This window comes from Thermobia domestica, chromosome 5 (assembly GCF_964235325.1).
Source record: "Thermobia domestica chromosome 5, izTheDome1.hap1.1, whole genome shotgun sequence".
NCBI lineage: Eukaryota > Metazoa > Arthropoda > Insecta > Zygentoma > Lepismatidae > Thermobia > Thermobia domestica.
The window spans coordinates 220,094,871-220,113,524 of record NC_137458.1 but is presented as its reverse complement, the minus strand read 5'-3'; the positions used below and the strand labels follow the sequence as shown (position 1 = coordinate 220,113,524).

The following is an 18,654-nucleotide window of genomic DNA, read 5'->3' as shown; positions in this document are numbered from 1 at the left end:
ACCTGTATTTGATTGTGTATGTAAATATTTAGATATTGGTGGTTATAATGATGAAGACAAAATAAATTTTAGCGTGTCCATAGGTATGTTAGATCATTTGTTCAAGAAAGCCACTAAAGAAAACAACTCATTTCTTACACAAAACATTCTCTATGCGAACGTTATGAACTTGTCAGATGAAATATTAGATTCACTGACTGATGAACAATGGTTATCTATAGGCTATGATGATTATGAGGAGGAATATAACTATGATCACATTACAGAAGACTTCATACGCAAATATCTGCAGAAAGTTAATTTGAGTGAAATATGTTTATGGAAAAATTTATCGGAAGAGTTTATAAGAGAATTAGCTGATAAAGTTGATTGGGAGATTATTTCAGGAAGCCAAGACTTATCAGAAGACTTTATAAGAGAATTTGCAGATAGAGTTGATTGGAAAGAAGTATCGTATAATCAAAACCTATCTGAAGAATTTATTAGTGAGTTTATAGATAAAGTTGATTTTGAAGCTATATCTTATGGAAACAAACTCTCTGAGACCTTTATACGAGAACATGCAGATAAAGTTTCTTGGAGGTGCTTATCTGAAACTCAACAATTATCAGAAAACCTTATAAGAGATTACGCTGACAAAGTAGATTGGGAAGCAATTTCATTGTTTCAAAATTTAACAGAAGGATTTATTGCAGAGTTCAAAGACAGAGTTCATTGGCAAAACGTCCCAATTTATCAACACCTCTCTGTAGACTTTATATATTTATTTAGACATTACGTAGATTGGAGAGCTATAATAAGAAAATATCATAATAATCCCGATTTAGGTAGTATATTGAATTTAGCATTCGGTGCTATAACAGATGGTTTGTTTAACACTTAAATTGTACTTTGATGGGTTAACCCATAAAAGCAATGGTATATTTAGTTTCTCGTATTTTTTATACTTAAATGTCTCTTAACTGAATAAACCTGTCAACAAGATCTATATCAGTTAAATCTGTGTTCATATGCGAACCGTGCCAAGTTATTCTATCATCATATCTTTCTTTAGCTCTGTTGTATAAGTTGATAGAGTTTGGATCGTCGACGTTAAGCAGAATACTCATACTTGGATACTTAAGTTTGAGTTGTTTAATCCTACTTTCGTAATTGCATGTTTGTACTCTTCCAACCCAATACTTATATTGTTCTATTCTTTCTTTTTGATCTCGTTCTTCTTCGTCATAGTAAAAGAGTATATTTTCAAGTTGTTCTTTAGTAAGGTTTTTCTTGATAATGAATAGCCTATGTATCTTTCCTGAATCTTCTGTATATGGTGCTGCAACTGTTTTAAGATAATCAACTTTGCTTTCTAGTTCATGATTGTAGAATCGTAATTGCTCCATTTGTTGTTCTATCTCTTCTACTCTTGATTGTAACTCTTCTTGGTCTTCTTGAATCTGTTTAAAATTAGAAACGAAATAGTCTTCGATGATTACAGAACATTTTTCGTAAAAGTCATGTGATGTCCAAAAAGCAATAGCTAGGAAAATTCTTTTGTATACATATGTGCCAGAAATTAATAAATCTTTCTCGTTTGTACCTTTTGGTTCTATATAATACGTTAAATTTAGCCTCCTACAATTATAGGAAGCTAATTTTTCATTGTAGTATTCCAATAATTCTTTAGAATCTTTATTTTTCAACCAGTTGTCAAACCTCTTACCACCACTCTGGCACAACTTAGTAGCATTGAAGTATCCAGTGTTCTTATCTATAATCAGTTTAAAGGCACCAAAAATTCCATACCAATACTGATCCTTGATCTGCTCGTAACAAATATCGTTTAAACTAAGAGGACTATCCATAGTACCCATATTTATTATATAGAAAATTTTTATTTTTAACTTCATTTTCGTGGGGTCCACCAGCACTGGACCCCTTTCAAACATGCATACGTCGCTTCTTATTTTTTCTGAAACAAGCTTGTCTTCTGATGTTTTGTTTTGTCATGATGATGCATTTTGCAACCGGAAAATCTTCCGTTCGGGAGTTTGTTTGTGTTTCTTCGTTAAACGTGTGTATTAGGACACTTGACAATGTCCTGGAAAACGGGACCTTGATTTGTTTGTATGTGACTTTGTTTTGGAGCGACTCAGCTAATTTTTTTTTATCATAATATTCAAGCAGTTTCTTACTTCTTACTAATCTTAAAGTCATCCCCACAAATTCGTTGCAATGACTTTATATAAGAAATTAACTCTTTAGATTGTTCATTTTCTAACCATTTATAAAATTTCCCCTTGTTCTTTCTTTATCCCCTCCTTTTATTAGATATGTAGAGAAACAGAGCAAAAGTGCTCCATTGCTCCTCCTGTTATTTGATATGTAGAGCGCCCGATGGGATTCCAGCAACCGGTTTTTTCATTATAGTATTCTATCAATTCCTTGGATTGTTTATTTTGAAACCATACTCACTTGTGTTTTGGTGGTGCAGATCTGCTCCACCTAATTTCTTGTTATAAAACTGGGAAGCTGGTTTTCTTTGATAATTTCATCGGCCCGATAAAAGTTGTATGTTTGAAAGGGGTCCAGTGCTGGTAGACCCCAGTTGTAGCTCTGAATTTCCTAAATTTTATCAAATCAGCCTTTTACTAGATACTTAGAGCGACCCCTCGTATATGAAGAGTCGGTTATTTTTTGATCTTCAGAGTAGATTTGAAGACCTGGAAACTACAAGTGCCCAAAACGCGGACACATTATTATCGACTGTCATTCCATATTTCTCCTTTACCATCTGCTACTTTTTTGATAATTTCATCTCCTATAATACTAGCGCTGGAAATATATGTTATGGGGGTATCGTTTCGTTACCCCCTTATCTCATTTAAACCAACTTTTTATGGCATAATAACCATAAAAGACAAACATTTATATTTACACTACAACATTACTTTTATCTACCCAACTATTATGCGAATCATCAAACCCTAGCCATTTAACATATACTTTGTCACCTTTCTTTCTCAACACCTTTTCCACCAAGTATTCATCTTTGTGTTTCGTCTTTAATAGTTCTGGCTCGTAAAATCTACCTTGCACATCCTCTTCTTCTAAATCTTTAATTCTATATGTAGGCGGATTGGATGGAATAACTTCACTAATAACAAATACTTCTGTTGACCAATTAGGTGTATATCCTTTCTCAAATAACCCTTTCGACTTACTTATACGAACATGATCACCTAACTTGTATTTGGGCTTAACACGCTTATATTCTTTTTGATACACTTTCTCCAACATTGTTCGCTCATTCTTCTTATTAACTTCTATAGGTTTTAAACCAATTGTTCTATGAATTTGATGATTATACTCTTTAACTAGTGTTGGTAATATCTCTATCCATTTGTAGTTCCCTTGTGTCGTGAACCTTTTCCACATGTTCTGCTTAAGTGTTCGATTAAATCTCTCAACAACAGAAGCTTTCTTACCGCTATAGGTTGAGTAGTGATTAATCTTATTTTCATCCATCAACTTCTTAAACTCTTTATTGTAAAACTCTTTACCTTGATCTGTTTGTAAGTTACTAGGTTTTCTCGTTCTTAATATGGATTCGAATGCTTCTGTAACATTCTTCCCACTCTTATCTTTAACAGGAACAGCAAACACATATTTCGAGAACACATCTATAATCGTTAGCAGATACTTATAACCTTTATTGATTTTGGAAACACCTTTTAATACTCCACTATCCATTTCTACAAGATCAGCTTGCCAAAGATCATCGATACCTTTTATAACTATACCTTTTATAACTATATCTGTCAAAGTTTTTTCTAGATGGTTTGTGAATTTCTTCTATAATGTCTTCTCTAACACCTTTACCTCCTTCTAGTCAATCAGGCTTTTTAACGAATTGAGTTTTAGTAACACCGCATACAGAAAAAATACCTTTCTTTAGATATCTTCCATTCTTTGTTTGTTCAATTCTAATGGTATCTTTCTTCGTATCTGTCGATTTCTTGCACTTAACACAATACATCCTGTTTATTATATAGAAAATCAATAACTATCGCTGTTTAATATTACGCTATCAACATTCTCCCCACCATCATCGCTATCTTCATCTTCTCTTTCTACATGCATATTAAGCAATAACAATTTACCATGTTTCAGATCAGAATCTTTAGATGGTCTAATTGTCAATTTATCATTTGTATTAAATTGCAATGGAAAAGTTTCAACTAGAGAATCATTTAAATATATATCTATATAATACGTATTGTAAGATGACTCTATATGCATTAACCTACCTTTATAAAGAAATTTGTATGCGATAGATAGATTATGTATTAAAAAGAACGGAGTTTCAACATTTTCTGATATCAATCGACTATGAAGCTCTATAACATAACTCCGTTTGGTGAAGTTAAGCTCTTCTTTCAACATAGCAATATCTTTTCTCACAACTGTATTATCTAACTCTGATGTCATTTTAACATTACCAAAGATATCCATATTTATTATATAGCAAACGTTCTTAGGAAAGCTCTCTTTCTATGTACATTACAACAAACAATAATTGGCCTTCTTCCATAGCAGAATTTTTATTTGGTTTAATCGTAATTATATCGTTCTTCTTAAAGTCAAAAGGTATCTCTTTAACCAAAGTATCACCCAAATATATATCTAGAAAGTATTTATCCAAACTTAAGTCCATGTGCATTATTTTCCCATTATAGAGAAATTTGTAACCGTTAGAGAGATTAAATATTCTAAAGATTGGCTCCTTAACGTATTTAACTTTTAATCGATATAGTAGAGGCATGGTTTCTTTCTGCATAATCAATCTAGTAGTATCCATCCTAATCTTTTGAAAATCTTCTTTCTTTATGTATGTGTCTTGTAACGTTTCTAATGCATCTTCAAATCGTTTTCTATCGTTCTCTAATTGGGCTTCTATTGATCTAAGTTGACTTACGCTAACAACATCATTTAAATTCTCCAACAATTTTAATTTTTCTTCACTAATATCAACATCACCTTTTCTATCTTTAACATTACCAAATATATCCATACTCATTTATTATACAGAAAATGCCCATCCTAATTTTTCAAAACATTTCTTTAACATCTCTATTTGTCTAGGTGAGCGTTTAAAATCAATATCAACATGAACATCATGCTTTTTCAACAGATAGTACAGTACACATTTCAAGTTAATAAACAATGCTCTTTCCGGATACAGCTCCCTAAAGACCTCGTGTAAGTTTTCGAAGTCGTTTATAAGTGTTTCCTCCATATGTTGTAATTTTAATGGTTTTTGATCGGTAAGGTGATAGTGTATTAAATAGACATCGTCATAATATTTCGTGTATTTGTTTTTCTTTAGTACTTTTAGAACATCTTTTGTTGATATTAAATCTCTTGGTATATCTCTAAGCTCATCATTTAACATCTTGAGCACCTCTCCGGGGACAATTCTATCCTGTAAAGCTTGCAAACGAGATAGCTGTAACTTAAATCTTTTTATAGTATCATACCATGGTTTTCTTACGCAAGCAGCTTTCGTTTTTTCACAAGTACTGTAAACCCAACCACTCTCTACAGAGCAATCATCACAAATGTAACTACTCATACCTTTTGTTAATGACTTACTACCACAATAACTGCATTGTAATGGTCTAGAGCTATAATTTGACAACAAGTCCTTTAAGGTAATTATTGGACGTAACTTTTCCAACTCTTCTTCCGTGTACAAAAATTTCGGTATTAACCTTTTCCATAGATCAATAACATTATATACGTTGTTTTTATCGTTTAAGTCTATCTCGCTAACATCCTGAAAATACTGATAAAAATTATATCTACCTAGTGCATCTAGTTCATCTTCATGCTTCTCAAAATAATCTAAAAATCTATTGTGTATAGCTTCCATATTTATCTTAAAGCAAAACTTTTATGGATACAAACCATAAAAGCACTTAATCATTTTTAATCATATACATAACGTCGCTAAAAGAATACCCTTGATTTAGAAGATTTAAAACCTTAACACAAAGATGACCACATAGAACTGAGTTAAAGTCTTGTATTCGTTCGTCATTGTAGAATAAGTTTTCAGTAGCAAGATATTGTACTAGTTGTTTAGGAGGCATACCACCATAAGAATCGAATACGTACTTTATGTTGTTATCTTTCCAATAGCATATCCAATGAGTACCAATGTTTTCTGATTTATCAAGGTTAACTATACCACACTCATGTACATGGGGTTTTTGTGTAAGTTCATCACTCATAAATACACCTCTAAATCGTTTTATCTTTAATTCTTTAGCCAACCTCTCTATATCGAAGTTGGTCAATGGTTTTAGTTTTTTGACTTCTTTGGTTTACCTGCCCCCTGCTTTTCTTCCATAGCCATATTGTGTCTTTTTGTTCTTCAAGTTCTTGTTTGTTCTTCTTAGCATCCAGTACAGTTTTAGTAATCGCTGCTGCACCACCTGCTAATGAGCCAACTGCTCCTAAAGCTGCTAAAATGGCTGGAATTGTAAAGATAAAACCGCCAATATGCTCTTTCTTAATTTTTTTCATTTGTGCAGTAGTTAAAGTTAAATCCATTCCTTTACCTTCTTTAATTTTCTTGGCTTTATCGTTAAGTTGTTTCTTTGTTAATACATGATCAATATTTAAATCCTTTAGTTCGTTATAAGGAACACTAAACATACAACCTTTAATGGAGCACATCTTCTCTATTTATCTAAGAGAAAATCTTGGTTTGCAAAAGAACAGTTGTTGTTGCTCCACCAAAATCAATTAAGGAATCATTCTCATCTGTTATCCTTATCTCAAAATTATCAACCTTGTCTTTGGATATAGGGAAAAATAATGGATAAGTAGGCTCGTAAATAATACTATGTTTGAACTCAGCATCTGTTTTGAATGTTGCTATAATTCCTGTTTCTCTATGTGTGTATTCTGTATCTTTAACAAACATGCCATCTGCTATATTACAGTGAACATTTATAATATCAAACGGATGAAACTTTGGCAACTTACTTCCAATATGTGTTTTGTTCTTTTCTAAAACTTCAAAAACATTAAACCCGAGGACAGTGCCTATACTCCCAATTGTAACATCATTACTATCAGTTTCAATTTTAACTATATTTCTTAAATGATCTTCTGATAATGTTATGTTGATGGATTGAGATTTTAAATATTCATTAAGACTGTTTAAGCTGTATTGCCCTTCTGGTATAAAAACTTGTCTATCACCATATGAGAAACTGTTTTTTTTGTGTTGTTATGTTTGGAGTTAGATATGTACTGTAAAACCCAACTAGTCCTATACTTAAATAGTTGCTCTTGTTGTCTAATTCGTAATGAAGTTTCTTCTTTAAAACAGAAGTATCACTCGTTAGCTTAAATACCTTAGCCATTTATTATATAATAAATGAATGAGTTTGATTTACCTAGAGATATTCCAAGAGAGAAAGTAATCAAGTTAATAGAAGATGTCATTCGAAAGTTAGAATACAGTTTAAAGAAGAAAAAGAGAAAACTACGAATTGTTAAATATGCATACTACTCTTTGATCACGTTGTCGGTTATACTTTCTGCGACAAATGGGTTTATTAATATTTTTATACCTGTAACAATTTACTCGATATTAACAACGTCTCTTGCAACTGGAAGTGCTATAATAACTGGTTTGTCTTCGAAGTTAAACATAAGCAAAAGAAAAGACGAATATAAAACCATTGTCACTTGTATTAACTCATTTAAAGAACAGTTAGAGATGATAATAACATTGAATGGTGAAATGGATAGCGAATATATAAAAGATACGTTGCTTAAAATCAGAGAACAACTTAAAGATATAAGATAGGCTATGTAAATACAAGTCAAGTCTCTAATACTTGGCCCTTCACATGTGAAAGGCCTGAAAGTCTTGTAAACGTACAAGCACTGACTAAACACATAGACGAAAATGATAAAAGACAACTGTCACATATAAAGGGGGTTGTACAGGAAACGCTACCTGTCAATTCACAGCCTCACACAACCTTCATCAACGAACCGGGTCTGTACTAGTGCTATGAGCAGAAAATTAATCATCGGAATTCCTAGGGTTTCAAACAAGCATCATATGAGGTCAAAGGTGACGACTTTCTCTATAATAAATGAGTAAGAAAACTATTAATTGGGATGTAAAAGAGATGATAAAAGAAACAACAGCTAAGAAAAGAAATGGGGAGCTTATACCTGATGATGTTCGATGTCTTATCGTGGGTCCATCTGCGTGTGGTAAGACGTTTTTGCTATTTAACTTCTTATTACAGCCAGGTTGGTTAGACAATAATTACTTCTACATATATTCTAAAAGCATGAATCAGCCAAAGTATGAGCAGTTAAAAGATCGATTTGAAAAAGCAGAACTAAAGTTTAAGAAGCAAATAGCAACGTTCTTAAGCGGTAATGATTCTGTTGTACCTATTGATGAATGTGAAAAATACTCTGTTGTGTTTGACGATTACATTTTAGAGAATCAAGATACTGTTAGAAATTACTTTACAAGAGGTAGGCATAGACATTTAGACTGTTTCTATCTTGCACAAACATATTCAAAAGTACCTAAACAGCTTATAAGAGATAACGTCAACTTCCTATGCATATTCAGACAAGATGATACTAATCTTAAACATGTGTATAATGAGTTTGTTGGGGGAGATATGTCTTATGATAAATTTAAAGAGTTGTGTTCAAAATGTTGGCAAGAAGATTATGTTTTCATAGTAATTGATATGACAAGGAAGGTAAACAATGGTAAGTATAGGAACAAGATAAAACAATTCTTAAACGTTTGATGTTTATTGACGTTTTACGTTTTAACGTTTGACGTTCTTTGACGTTTATTGACGTTCTTTGACGTTCTTTGACGTTCATTGACGTTCGTTCGTTTGCTATACAATAAATGGATGAGAAAGAAATTGATAAGAATATTAAGTTGAAGGAGTTCTTGATGAAGGGCTTCAAATCTTGGAAGAAAGAAAAAGAGCAGGTATATATGATAAATTTAAGACACAAGAGCAACCTGTAATTGATGCTATTCAAAACTTGGGAAGTGAGATCAAAGAAGTAGCAGAACAAAATAAAAATCTAATAACTGAACTTGTTCCAGTTGCACATAAGACGGCTTCAATAGATCCCAGTCTACTAGAAACACCTAAAAAGATAACTTATGATAGTTCTCCAAGTAGTAGTGATACGCCTATAACGGGAGAAATAAAACAAATGAGGAAACAAATTATAGACAAAGTGAAAGGAGTAGAACCTTTAACAACAGCACAGTCATTTGGTAAGATTGCAACAAAATATTATAGTAAAAGAAATGATACTGTGTTTGGAATAAGAACTGTAGAAGAAGATGGAAAAATAATAAACAAGATAGGAAATTTAGAAGTTAAAGTGAATGGTGATGATTTGATAATTAATGGTACAACTTATAAAGGAACAGAAGGTCTATGGGAATTGTTAACGACGAATACTAGTAAAACCATTGAAGATTATGATGATGATGATTTTGAACAGTACAAGGAAATAATTATAGAATCAGATGCCGCCTTCCAAAAATATAATCGAGATAAAAAGGTAGCATCTAGTAGAGGTTCAAAGTACATTAATATTATCAAGAATATTTGGGATAATTATATTAAACCAACTTTACCCCCAACTCCTAAAAAGAACACGACACCTAAAAGGACTGGTGAAGGAATTAAACAATATACAGAGATGTCTAAAGGATATATATGGATGGATGATGTGAGAAAGTTAATTGATCGGTTAATAGTTATAGATGGAGAAGAAAAGGCTGGAAATGATAACTTTTATAATGAGAAAGTAGGTATAGTGAGTATGATTAATAATAAGCTTTCACAATTTATTCCTAATGATCCAAAAGGCATAGGTTATTTGATTAAGATCTTAAATACGTTACCAGCACGATTCTGGAATGATGAGAAGCTTGGAAAAGGATTAGTAAATGATTTGATTAATAAACTCCCATTTGAATTACATATTCCAGGTTTCAGATTTTGCGGGCCTGGGACTAAGCTTCAAGAAAGGTTAGAGAGAGGTGATGAAGGTATTAACCCATTAGATGAGGCTTGTAAAGAACACGATATATACTACAGAGACAATAAAGATACAGAGTCGAGACATATTGCAGATAAGGAACTGGAAACTAAAGCATGGAAAAGAGCATTTAGTAGTGATGCGCCAATTGGTGAACGATTAGCTGCTTTTGGGGTTGGTACTGCTATGAATGCTAAGGTTAAGTTGGGATGGGGATTATAAGTTTTTAATTGTTATTATGTATGATTCTTTTATGGGTATATCCTATCAAAGCGTTGTTTCAAGATTTTCTTTATAATAAATGGATAGTGTTGAGAGTTACGAATTACAGAGTTTTAAAGGTAACACAAGAACATTTAATAATTTGAATGAAGCTAACAAAGATATTGAGTTCGATTTCAGTGTGGGTGATGGGTTCGTACATCCACACAAAGCAGATTGTCATATGACTTTTGAAGTTGTTGGTGCATCAGTTGGAGGAACATTTGGTGCAAATGATACTATAAAACTTGTAGATAGCTTTTTCCCATTCTTCTTTTCTCAAATTGAGGTTAGAAAGCATGGTGTTGTTATAGATAAGATTGAACTACCACGAATAACATCTACAGCCGTCGGAACATTAAAGATTTCCAAGCAAGAAGTTGAATATTTAAAACAAGCAGGATTTGAAACAGATGATAAACTTGGTCTAAGAATGTTTACCCATTACCCATTAAGATTAATTCCAGGCTTCTTAAGTGATTATAAAGAGGTTATGTGGAAAGGTGGATTGAGAATAACATTTACGAAAGCTAACAACAATAACGATGTTTTGTACAAATGGACAGGATCAGGAGCAGCTCCTCATGATGGAAAAATAACAATAAAAAGTATGGAGATAAGAATGCCTATTGTTGAATACGAATCTAATTATGAAAACAAGTTAAAGTTGAATATTCTTAAAGAACCTAAAATCATGTTTTCATTCCATACTTATCAATGTGTTCAAAAGACTGTTACAGGTTCTTTCTTGGAGTTTGATGTTACTACTCAATTTAATTCTAGACAATTTGATATGCCTGATTTCGTAGTTGTAATGTTCCAAACTGATAGAAGTGGTAAACAAACAGCAGATGCAAGTAAGTTTTATCATTGTAAGGTAAAGAATATCTATCTTAAGAATGGGAGGAATGAGGTATTTCCAAAAGAATCAAGAAACTTGGATATTGCTAACAAGGATTATTTTAAGATGTACGAAGATTATACTGCATTTAAGAGAATAACATGTGGCAACACCGAAATGTACTATGACCCTAAAAAGTTTATAGATAACAGGCCAATGTACGTGATTAACTGTAGTAAGAGGAAGAATGTATCGGTAAATGAGAGAACAAACATAAATATTGTTGTAGACTTTGCAGAAGCTGTGGCTGCTGATACTATATTCTATGCGATTTTAATTGGACGAAAGAACTTTACATATGATCCTAAGAATGAGAAAGTAGTAGAAGAGTTTTAGATAGTTAACAAAATATCAAAAACAGTATTCGACTTTAATTGGTATCGAAAAGATACCCTTGCATCCTCAAACCGTTTTCATTAACGATTGTTTTATGGAAATTTTTCCATCAAACGAAATTGACGAAAATGATTATTTTTTTTGGTGAAGATAAAAATTGAAAAGTGTTCATTATTTTCTATATAATAAATACGATGGCAAAACACGTTGATTTTTTAAACAACCTTGGAAGTCTTAAGCAGAAACAAGTTGTTGGATTAAGAGAATTAGAATTAAATACGGAATATAAGATTGTGAAAATGGAAAAGATTAAAACTAAGTTTGGAAAGAGCATTTTGGTCGAGTGTGAGGAGTCCAAGTTCTATCTTCCACCTAGATTTATAAAACACTTAACAGATAAAATGATTGATGAGATCGTTAAAGATGGGATAAAAATCAAATACACTGGTCTAAAAGAAAACTATCCAACTGTTGAGTTCTGTATGTAAATCCAAAAAATGAACGAAAATGAACAAAAATATGTCATCAAAAGTAAAAAATGGAGTGATTAGAATGGATCCCCAAAAGAAGTTTATACTGACTAACAATTTCAATGTAATTGTGAAAAATGTGCAAACTGAAGTTCAAGTTGTTTTTGATATTAACGGCTGTCTATTCAGCTTGAATTATGATCAGTGGACAGAGTTTAAGAAGTCATTGTTTCCTATAGAGAACGAAATTAACAGAAAATTCCATTATCAGTATCCGAACTTGTGATTTTAAGTATGTTCTAAGTGTTTTTATGGTAATGCCATAAAAGCTAAGACCTTTGGATATACAAATACAACTCAGCTATTGAATGCTTTCAACTCTAGAGCTGTATGTGGAGAGAAATACATTTTGTATATGGAACACTAGCGCGCGCATGTGGCACGTTTTGGAAGTAAATAGTGGCTCTGTCGACAAGGTTGCCGTATAACAGCGCAACATATTTCGCTCGAATTCTGATCGTTACGAGAGGAAAGTTTAGCGAAGAATACAGCGGCCGAGCTATGTGAAGCTGTTAAATCCAATGTTATTTATATGGAAAGCGAGACATACTGCGGCGTTAATCATTCTCTCTCTGTTTGTATTGCATAAACCTCTCTATCGTTCAGAGCTGATGGGAAGGAAAGAGAGAGAGAATGAGAGAGAGAAAAAATTGGCAAGCGTCCAAGTTTTACTTCCTCCTTCTTGATCTTTGCTATATATGTATATGTGTATTAGTAGCTTTTTTTTTCTTTTTAAACTTGTTTCAGAGATGATGTAATAAGTAAATACATATAACAGCTTGCATTTCCTCATACAGCGCAGAATGAGCAGTACATCTGATCAAAGGGTATGTAGATTCTTAGAAAGCATTGTAGCTAAGTCTGATAATGAAACAATTGAGCTAAAAATCACACAATTAAAATTAAAAAAGAAGCGAACTAAGGATAATATTAGAAATGTACAAAAACGTATGAAAGAACTATCTAAAAAGCTTCGTATGTATGAACATGATTGTGATAATATCGATATACAAATTTCAAATCTAAAAAACATAAAAACAACTGAATTTGAAGAAGATGAAGATATGGCCGAACTAAACATTAATCTAAGATAATACATCTCATAATATTTTTTGAAATCGGAGGGCACATATATATGGATGGTGCTCACAGAATGTCGCGATGGTTGGGGCGATATTCACCAAAAAATATATATAAAATTTTGTCTTTCCATTAAAGGAACAGTAATCTAAACAAATTCTTTTAGTTATAAGTTTTAGATGTAAGTTTTCATGATTTTAAATGTCATAAAAGCATATTCAATCTCACTTGGGGGTATCCTTCTGTGTTAAAGTACAATGATCAGTGGCGGCTTCATAAATTTTTGGGGGTAGTTAGGGGGTAGAGGGGGAAAGTGGGGTAGAACATACATATCTCCCCTACTGACGCCAATTACCTTGAATCCACAACCATTGTCAAGAGAAAAAAACTAATTCATATTTATTATTTTTATTTCAGAATATCCCATCCATCCATTTTGAAACAAAAATAATACGTGCTCAATGCAAAGTTCGACACAGTTGTTCTAGTTTGTTTTGTGTTTTTTTTTCCACTAAGAAAGAGGGGTTTTAAACCTAGTATAAGTTCTTCTCTTTACTACTTTATGTACTCTTCCTGACATGGAGAACTTTACATATAAAATAGACGGATGTGTGCTTTTTTAAAATTATTTTTGCAAAAAGACGATTTAGTTGCAAAAGGTCCAAGCAAAATTTGGTAAGTTGATGCCCGAAAGGCAACAAGAAGTGGACCGAAGCAAACGAAGTTGTGTGCAGATATTGTAAAAGTTAAATCAGGGAATACGGGTTTCCTATTTTCCTGAATACAGCTGTTGCGTGGCGTACAGACCCTTCCAAACATTTGATTACGAAATATCAACATTTCTAATAAGTGTAATTCAAAACTACCTAAAGCACACGGAGAATTTCAACGAAAGTGCAGGGCGCCTGTGCTGTACCTCTTTTCAGCTACCATCGTGATAATGGAAGTACGTCTAATAACTTTCGTTGGATGTAGTTAGCATTTTCTCCCATCTTTCTTCCGCAAGATTTAACGTTGATGATTTAATTGAAAATAAAGTAATTGCTGTGAAGTTTTAAACTTTACTTATCAGGTAAAGAAATACAGATTAAATTCCTTCATGGTTCTAACCACTTGATTTCAAAGAAACTTAATAAAGTATTGCAGCGTGAAGTACTACTTTAAACACATTTAAGTTTATAATGTCAAGTCTGGAAATGGGAATTCCACATGGGATACACATAGATCTATCTAGACTAGATAGGATATGGATATGGCATATTGCTTCATCTGGAACCCACATTGCTTGGAAATTTTCTTTTCACCTATTTCTTCACTTTATAAACAACAAGATCTACGTGAACTTTTATTTATACATCGATCACTACGTTTGCTTTTTTAAAAACGTGCTCTATATTTCCGGATACATGTCGGGATTCCATCTGGGAACCGTTACTGGTCCATGTGGGTTCAAATGCGTACGACTTCATCCCATGTTTCTAACATGGGGCGTTGTGAGACCAAAGCGTGACCGATCTGGGGACGCTACTGGGGTGATAACTAAAATATTTCTTAATATCGGATAAGAACCCCAGATCAGCTTATTGTATGCAAACAAGAAAAAAAGAGAAAGCCGGATGCCAGTGGCAATTTTGCCATTAAATGTTTGTGAGGGTAAAAAATACCGTTATTGTCGATGCACCCAGCCTAATCCTTATCTTTACCTAACTTTATTTTCAAAGTCTATAAGAGGGAAAATCGGAAAATTACACTATTAAATGTTGCTAGTAATTAAATAGTCAGTGGAATGTTTGTTAATGTGGAATAATTACTCCAAAACATCTAATGGAATTGTTTATTTTCAAAAGCACGTCAGTTCAAAGAAAGCAGTTTCGACATGACGGACTGATCTGGAGTGACGCTTTTTTGAAAGCAAACCGGATTTCGGATTTTTGTTCTACACAAATATTTCTGACAATATTTATGGTTTAGCCACCTACTTAACCACATATGTTTTCATGTCCTAGTTAACATAACAATATTAAAATCCTATATTATATGGGGTAAAAAGGAATATAATTAAATATATTGCATAATATATTAATTCTTCTCCGGGCAAGACATTTTTGTAACGTAGACGGGCAACCGGGGCCAGTCATTCCCAGTACATATTTTAAGTGCAGAACATTCAAAATTCAATATCTACTGTCGCATACTGTTCCGACTAATCTAGAACATATAGGTATTTTTGTCAAGCAGCAAAACTTTGTGTAACCCTTTTGTAAGCCAAATAGAGTAGTAAATCCGGTTCAAGCATTTTTGTAACGCAGTCGGGCAACCGGGGCCTGTCCAACCCAGTATATATTTTAAGCGCAGAACACGTAAAATTTAATGTCTATTATCACATACTTTTCCGACTAAAGGTTACAGTAGCCACGTGTTTAATACATAATTATGTGCCCATTTGATCTAGTATTTCACAGGAATTGCACTGGGGAATATATGGGGACTCCTAGGCCCCGGTTGCAGGTTACGTCAGGAAAAGATTTTCAACTTTTTTAAAAAAATAATCCATTAGTTTTACCAACTCGATATGTTCATGATTTTAACTTCGACGAAGGATAGAATAATTCAGAATTTTATGTAATCGAAATATGTATGGTTATTGTGAAATTCTAAGGAAATGAAGCTACTGGGCCTGGGAGGCCCCGGTTGCCCGGATAAGGGTTAAGAAGGTAAATGTCTCCGTCAGTTTGAACACTCATATATAATTAACTAATTAAGTGCAATCATTCATTTGCCTACAAGTAATTATCCAAATGCCAATCAAAATTGAAAAAGAACCACCAGAATTTCTCACTAGAAATCCAATAGGACCGCCAGTTTTAAAATGGCCTCTTCTTCTTCCAGATTTTTTCTAACATTTATTCAAATACCTAATTTATATCAGAATGTTAAAACTTTTTCTTTATGTATTGGTAGAGAATGAACTAAGCTCTCTAACGAATATAAACCCACGTAGGTCTTTGTATACGTAACAATTATGGCCGACATTTTCTAATATGACTGTTGTAATACAGCGGCTTTCCCATAAGAAAGGACCGAAATAATGGTTTAATAAAGCAAATAATTCCTTTTGCATACAATTAGGTTCCCAAATGCTGCTCAAAAATTGATCTGAAACCAGCTGAATTTCTTATTCGAAATCTAATATGGCAGCCATTTCCAAAATTGCCTCTTTCTTCAGGTTTACTTCTCACATTTTTGCATATACTGTGAAGTATCAGTGTAATCATAGTGACATGATTGTGAGATAACTGTGTAAATTTTTAAATTAATTCGCCAAATTCAATTATTTATTATTGGCTGCGGTCTGAGGTATGGAGGGTAGGAAAAGCACAATAAATGATACGACCACCCTATATGGTTGTCATAGAAGGGTGAATGCCTGAAGAAATGTAATTTTTAAATACAATCGTTTTACATGGATAACGTGTTTAATAAATATTCTCGGTGTCTTACAAAATATAGATGATTTACAGTGTAGTATGGTAAATGGAAGGTAATCATGGGTGTTTGGTGGCAAGACACGTAAACAATAGTTCTAGGAAAAAACTACAGTAGTGTATGTGTTATAGGTAGACAGTCGATTTGAGTTACTGTAATGGTAAGTTGAATAGGAAAAATGCCACCCGTTGTAATGAAAGTGAAGCTCCAACGTAGAGAGGTATTTGATCAAAGAAAGGAAACAGACACAAAGAAATCTAATGAAACTTTAAATTTTATATGAGCCTCACTTTATAAAAGTAAACATGATTTTAAAAGAAATAAATTTCTCTAAGAAGAGTTGAAAAGAACGTTTGAACAACATTGTTTGAATTCCATATGCCCTTCATTATTACTTACTTAAAGTTTGATTAGAATCTTTTTTAGGATTAGACAACTCATTTGATTTACTTTGTATAACATTTTGACAGTAGTTATACTTTATCCGAAAGTTATTTACAGTTGTTTTATTATGCAAAATTTTAATGAATAATATGTGTATTCTTAAATTCTGTTCTCATTCTAACTGAGAAATAAATTGTGTCAATAACAAATTATGTTGCCAAACCTTTAGCACTAACTCTATGTTATACTTTTCTTCTTAGATATATTTAGAGCATTTTCCTATTGTAATTGCCAGAACACAGCATTAAAATCAAAAATCATATTATTAACATATACATTTTTCATGTTCTTTTATCGTAATAAAATATTACTCAAGGAATTGTTTTAAACAATTCTTCCTAATTGCTCATATTAATTTCGAAGTAATGAAATAAAAAGGCTTAGTTTTCTTTTTCACACAGGACTGATTCGAATGCCTCGACAAGTGAAAATGTTGGACCCAAGATACCCGTTCATGGCTTCAATCCGAGAAAACAGATCGCATTTATGTGGAGGAACAGTTGTTACCAACAATGCCATACTTACTGCTGCGCATTGTTTGCTACGGTAAACATCTACTCATCTTTCTTCGTGTAAGTTTATATGTCACATGATAGTATTTTTTACTCCTGCATATTTCACTATGTAGTCACCTGAAAGAAAAAAATATAGTGTGTTTCTACTATTTTCTATCTTTTCTTCCAAAATTATTCAGCATATCATGGAATCAACGTATTACCTCGTTTGATCTTCACCTATCTTTCCATTCTTTTAGAATTAGCGACGTATTTTTTGAGGAGACTATCGGGTAAAGCAAACTGCATTACCTACTTTGCGCTTACTAATTACAATAATGATACAGCACATTAATAACAAAATTTTCAACAGAAATTAATGCCAAACTACTGTTACGATAGTATGTAGTTTGCAGTATTTTTATACGGAAGACAGCTATACTTGACTAGACAAGATATATAAGGTTATTAATTGTATATTACTTATATAATTCTTACTACAAGGAGTCGAATCTTTCGTTTCTAAGTACATTGGAGCAACTAAAGATATTCCAAGGCTACATAAATACTCACTATAAAATGCTATTTTGCAGTATTCTCAACGTAAAATATCAGAATTTTTTTCGAGTTAATTAATTGCATCTATTGCTGTAGAACTTTATTGTCCTTGAGATTTAAAGATGTTTCGTGTTAACGGATATATGGGGACCTGACGAGTTCCGAAAAGGTTATGATTTAGCCACCTATTTAAGCAGATATGTTTTCATGTCCTGGTTAACATAACAATATTAAACTCCAATACTATATGGGGTAAAAAGCGAATATAATTGAATATATTTCATATTAATCTCCATACAAAGTTTTGATATCACATAACTCATTGGGGAAACTGAACAAAAAACTAATGCATCTAAGACCACTGTTTCTAGCAACCAAAATATATCGCTACTATAGACCTACTACAGTAAATGAGAAATGTACAGTCAGCTATTTGCAATTTTAA

The 18,654-nt window shown here is 32.6% G+C and overlaps 1 protein-coding gene across 1 annotated transcript in view; it reads left to right on the top strand.

Annotated features, from left to right (window-relative positions):
• The window catches only part of LOC145685398 (tabserin-like), a 142,230-nt gene extending 124,523 nt beyond the window's left edge, over positions 1-17,707 (top strand). The window contains exon 3 of the mRNA XM_081757792.1: positions 17,559-17,707. Within this exon, the coding sequence (XP_081613918.1) occupies positions 17,559-17,707 (149 nt within the window). The remainder of the gene's footprint in view (positions 1-17,558) is intronic.
• The last annotated feature ends 947 nt before the right edge of the window (positions 17,708-18,654 follow it).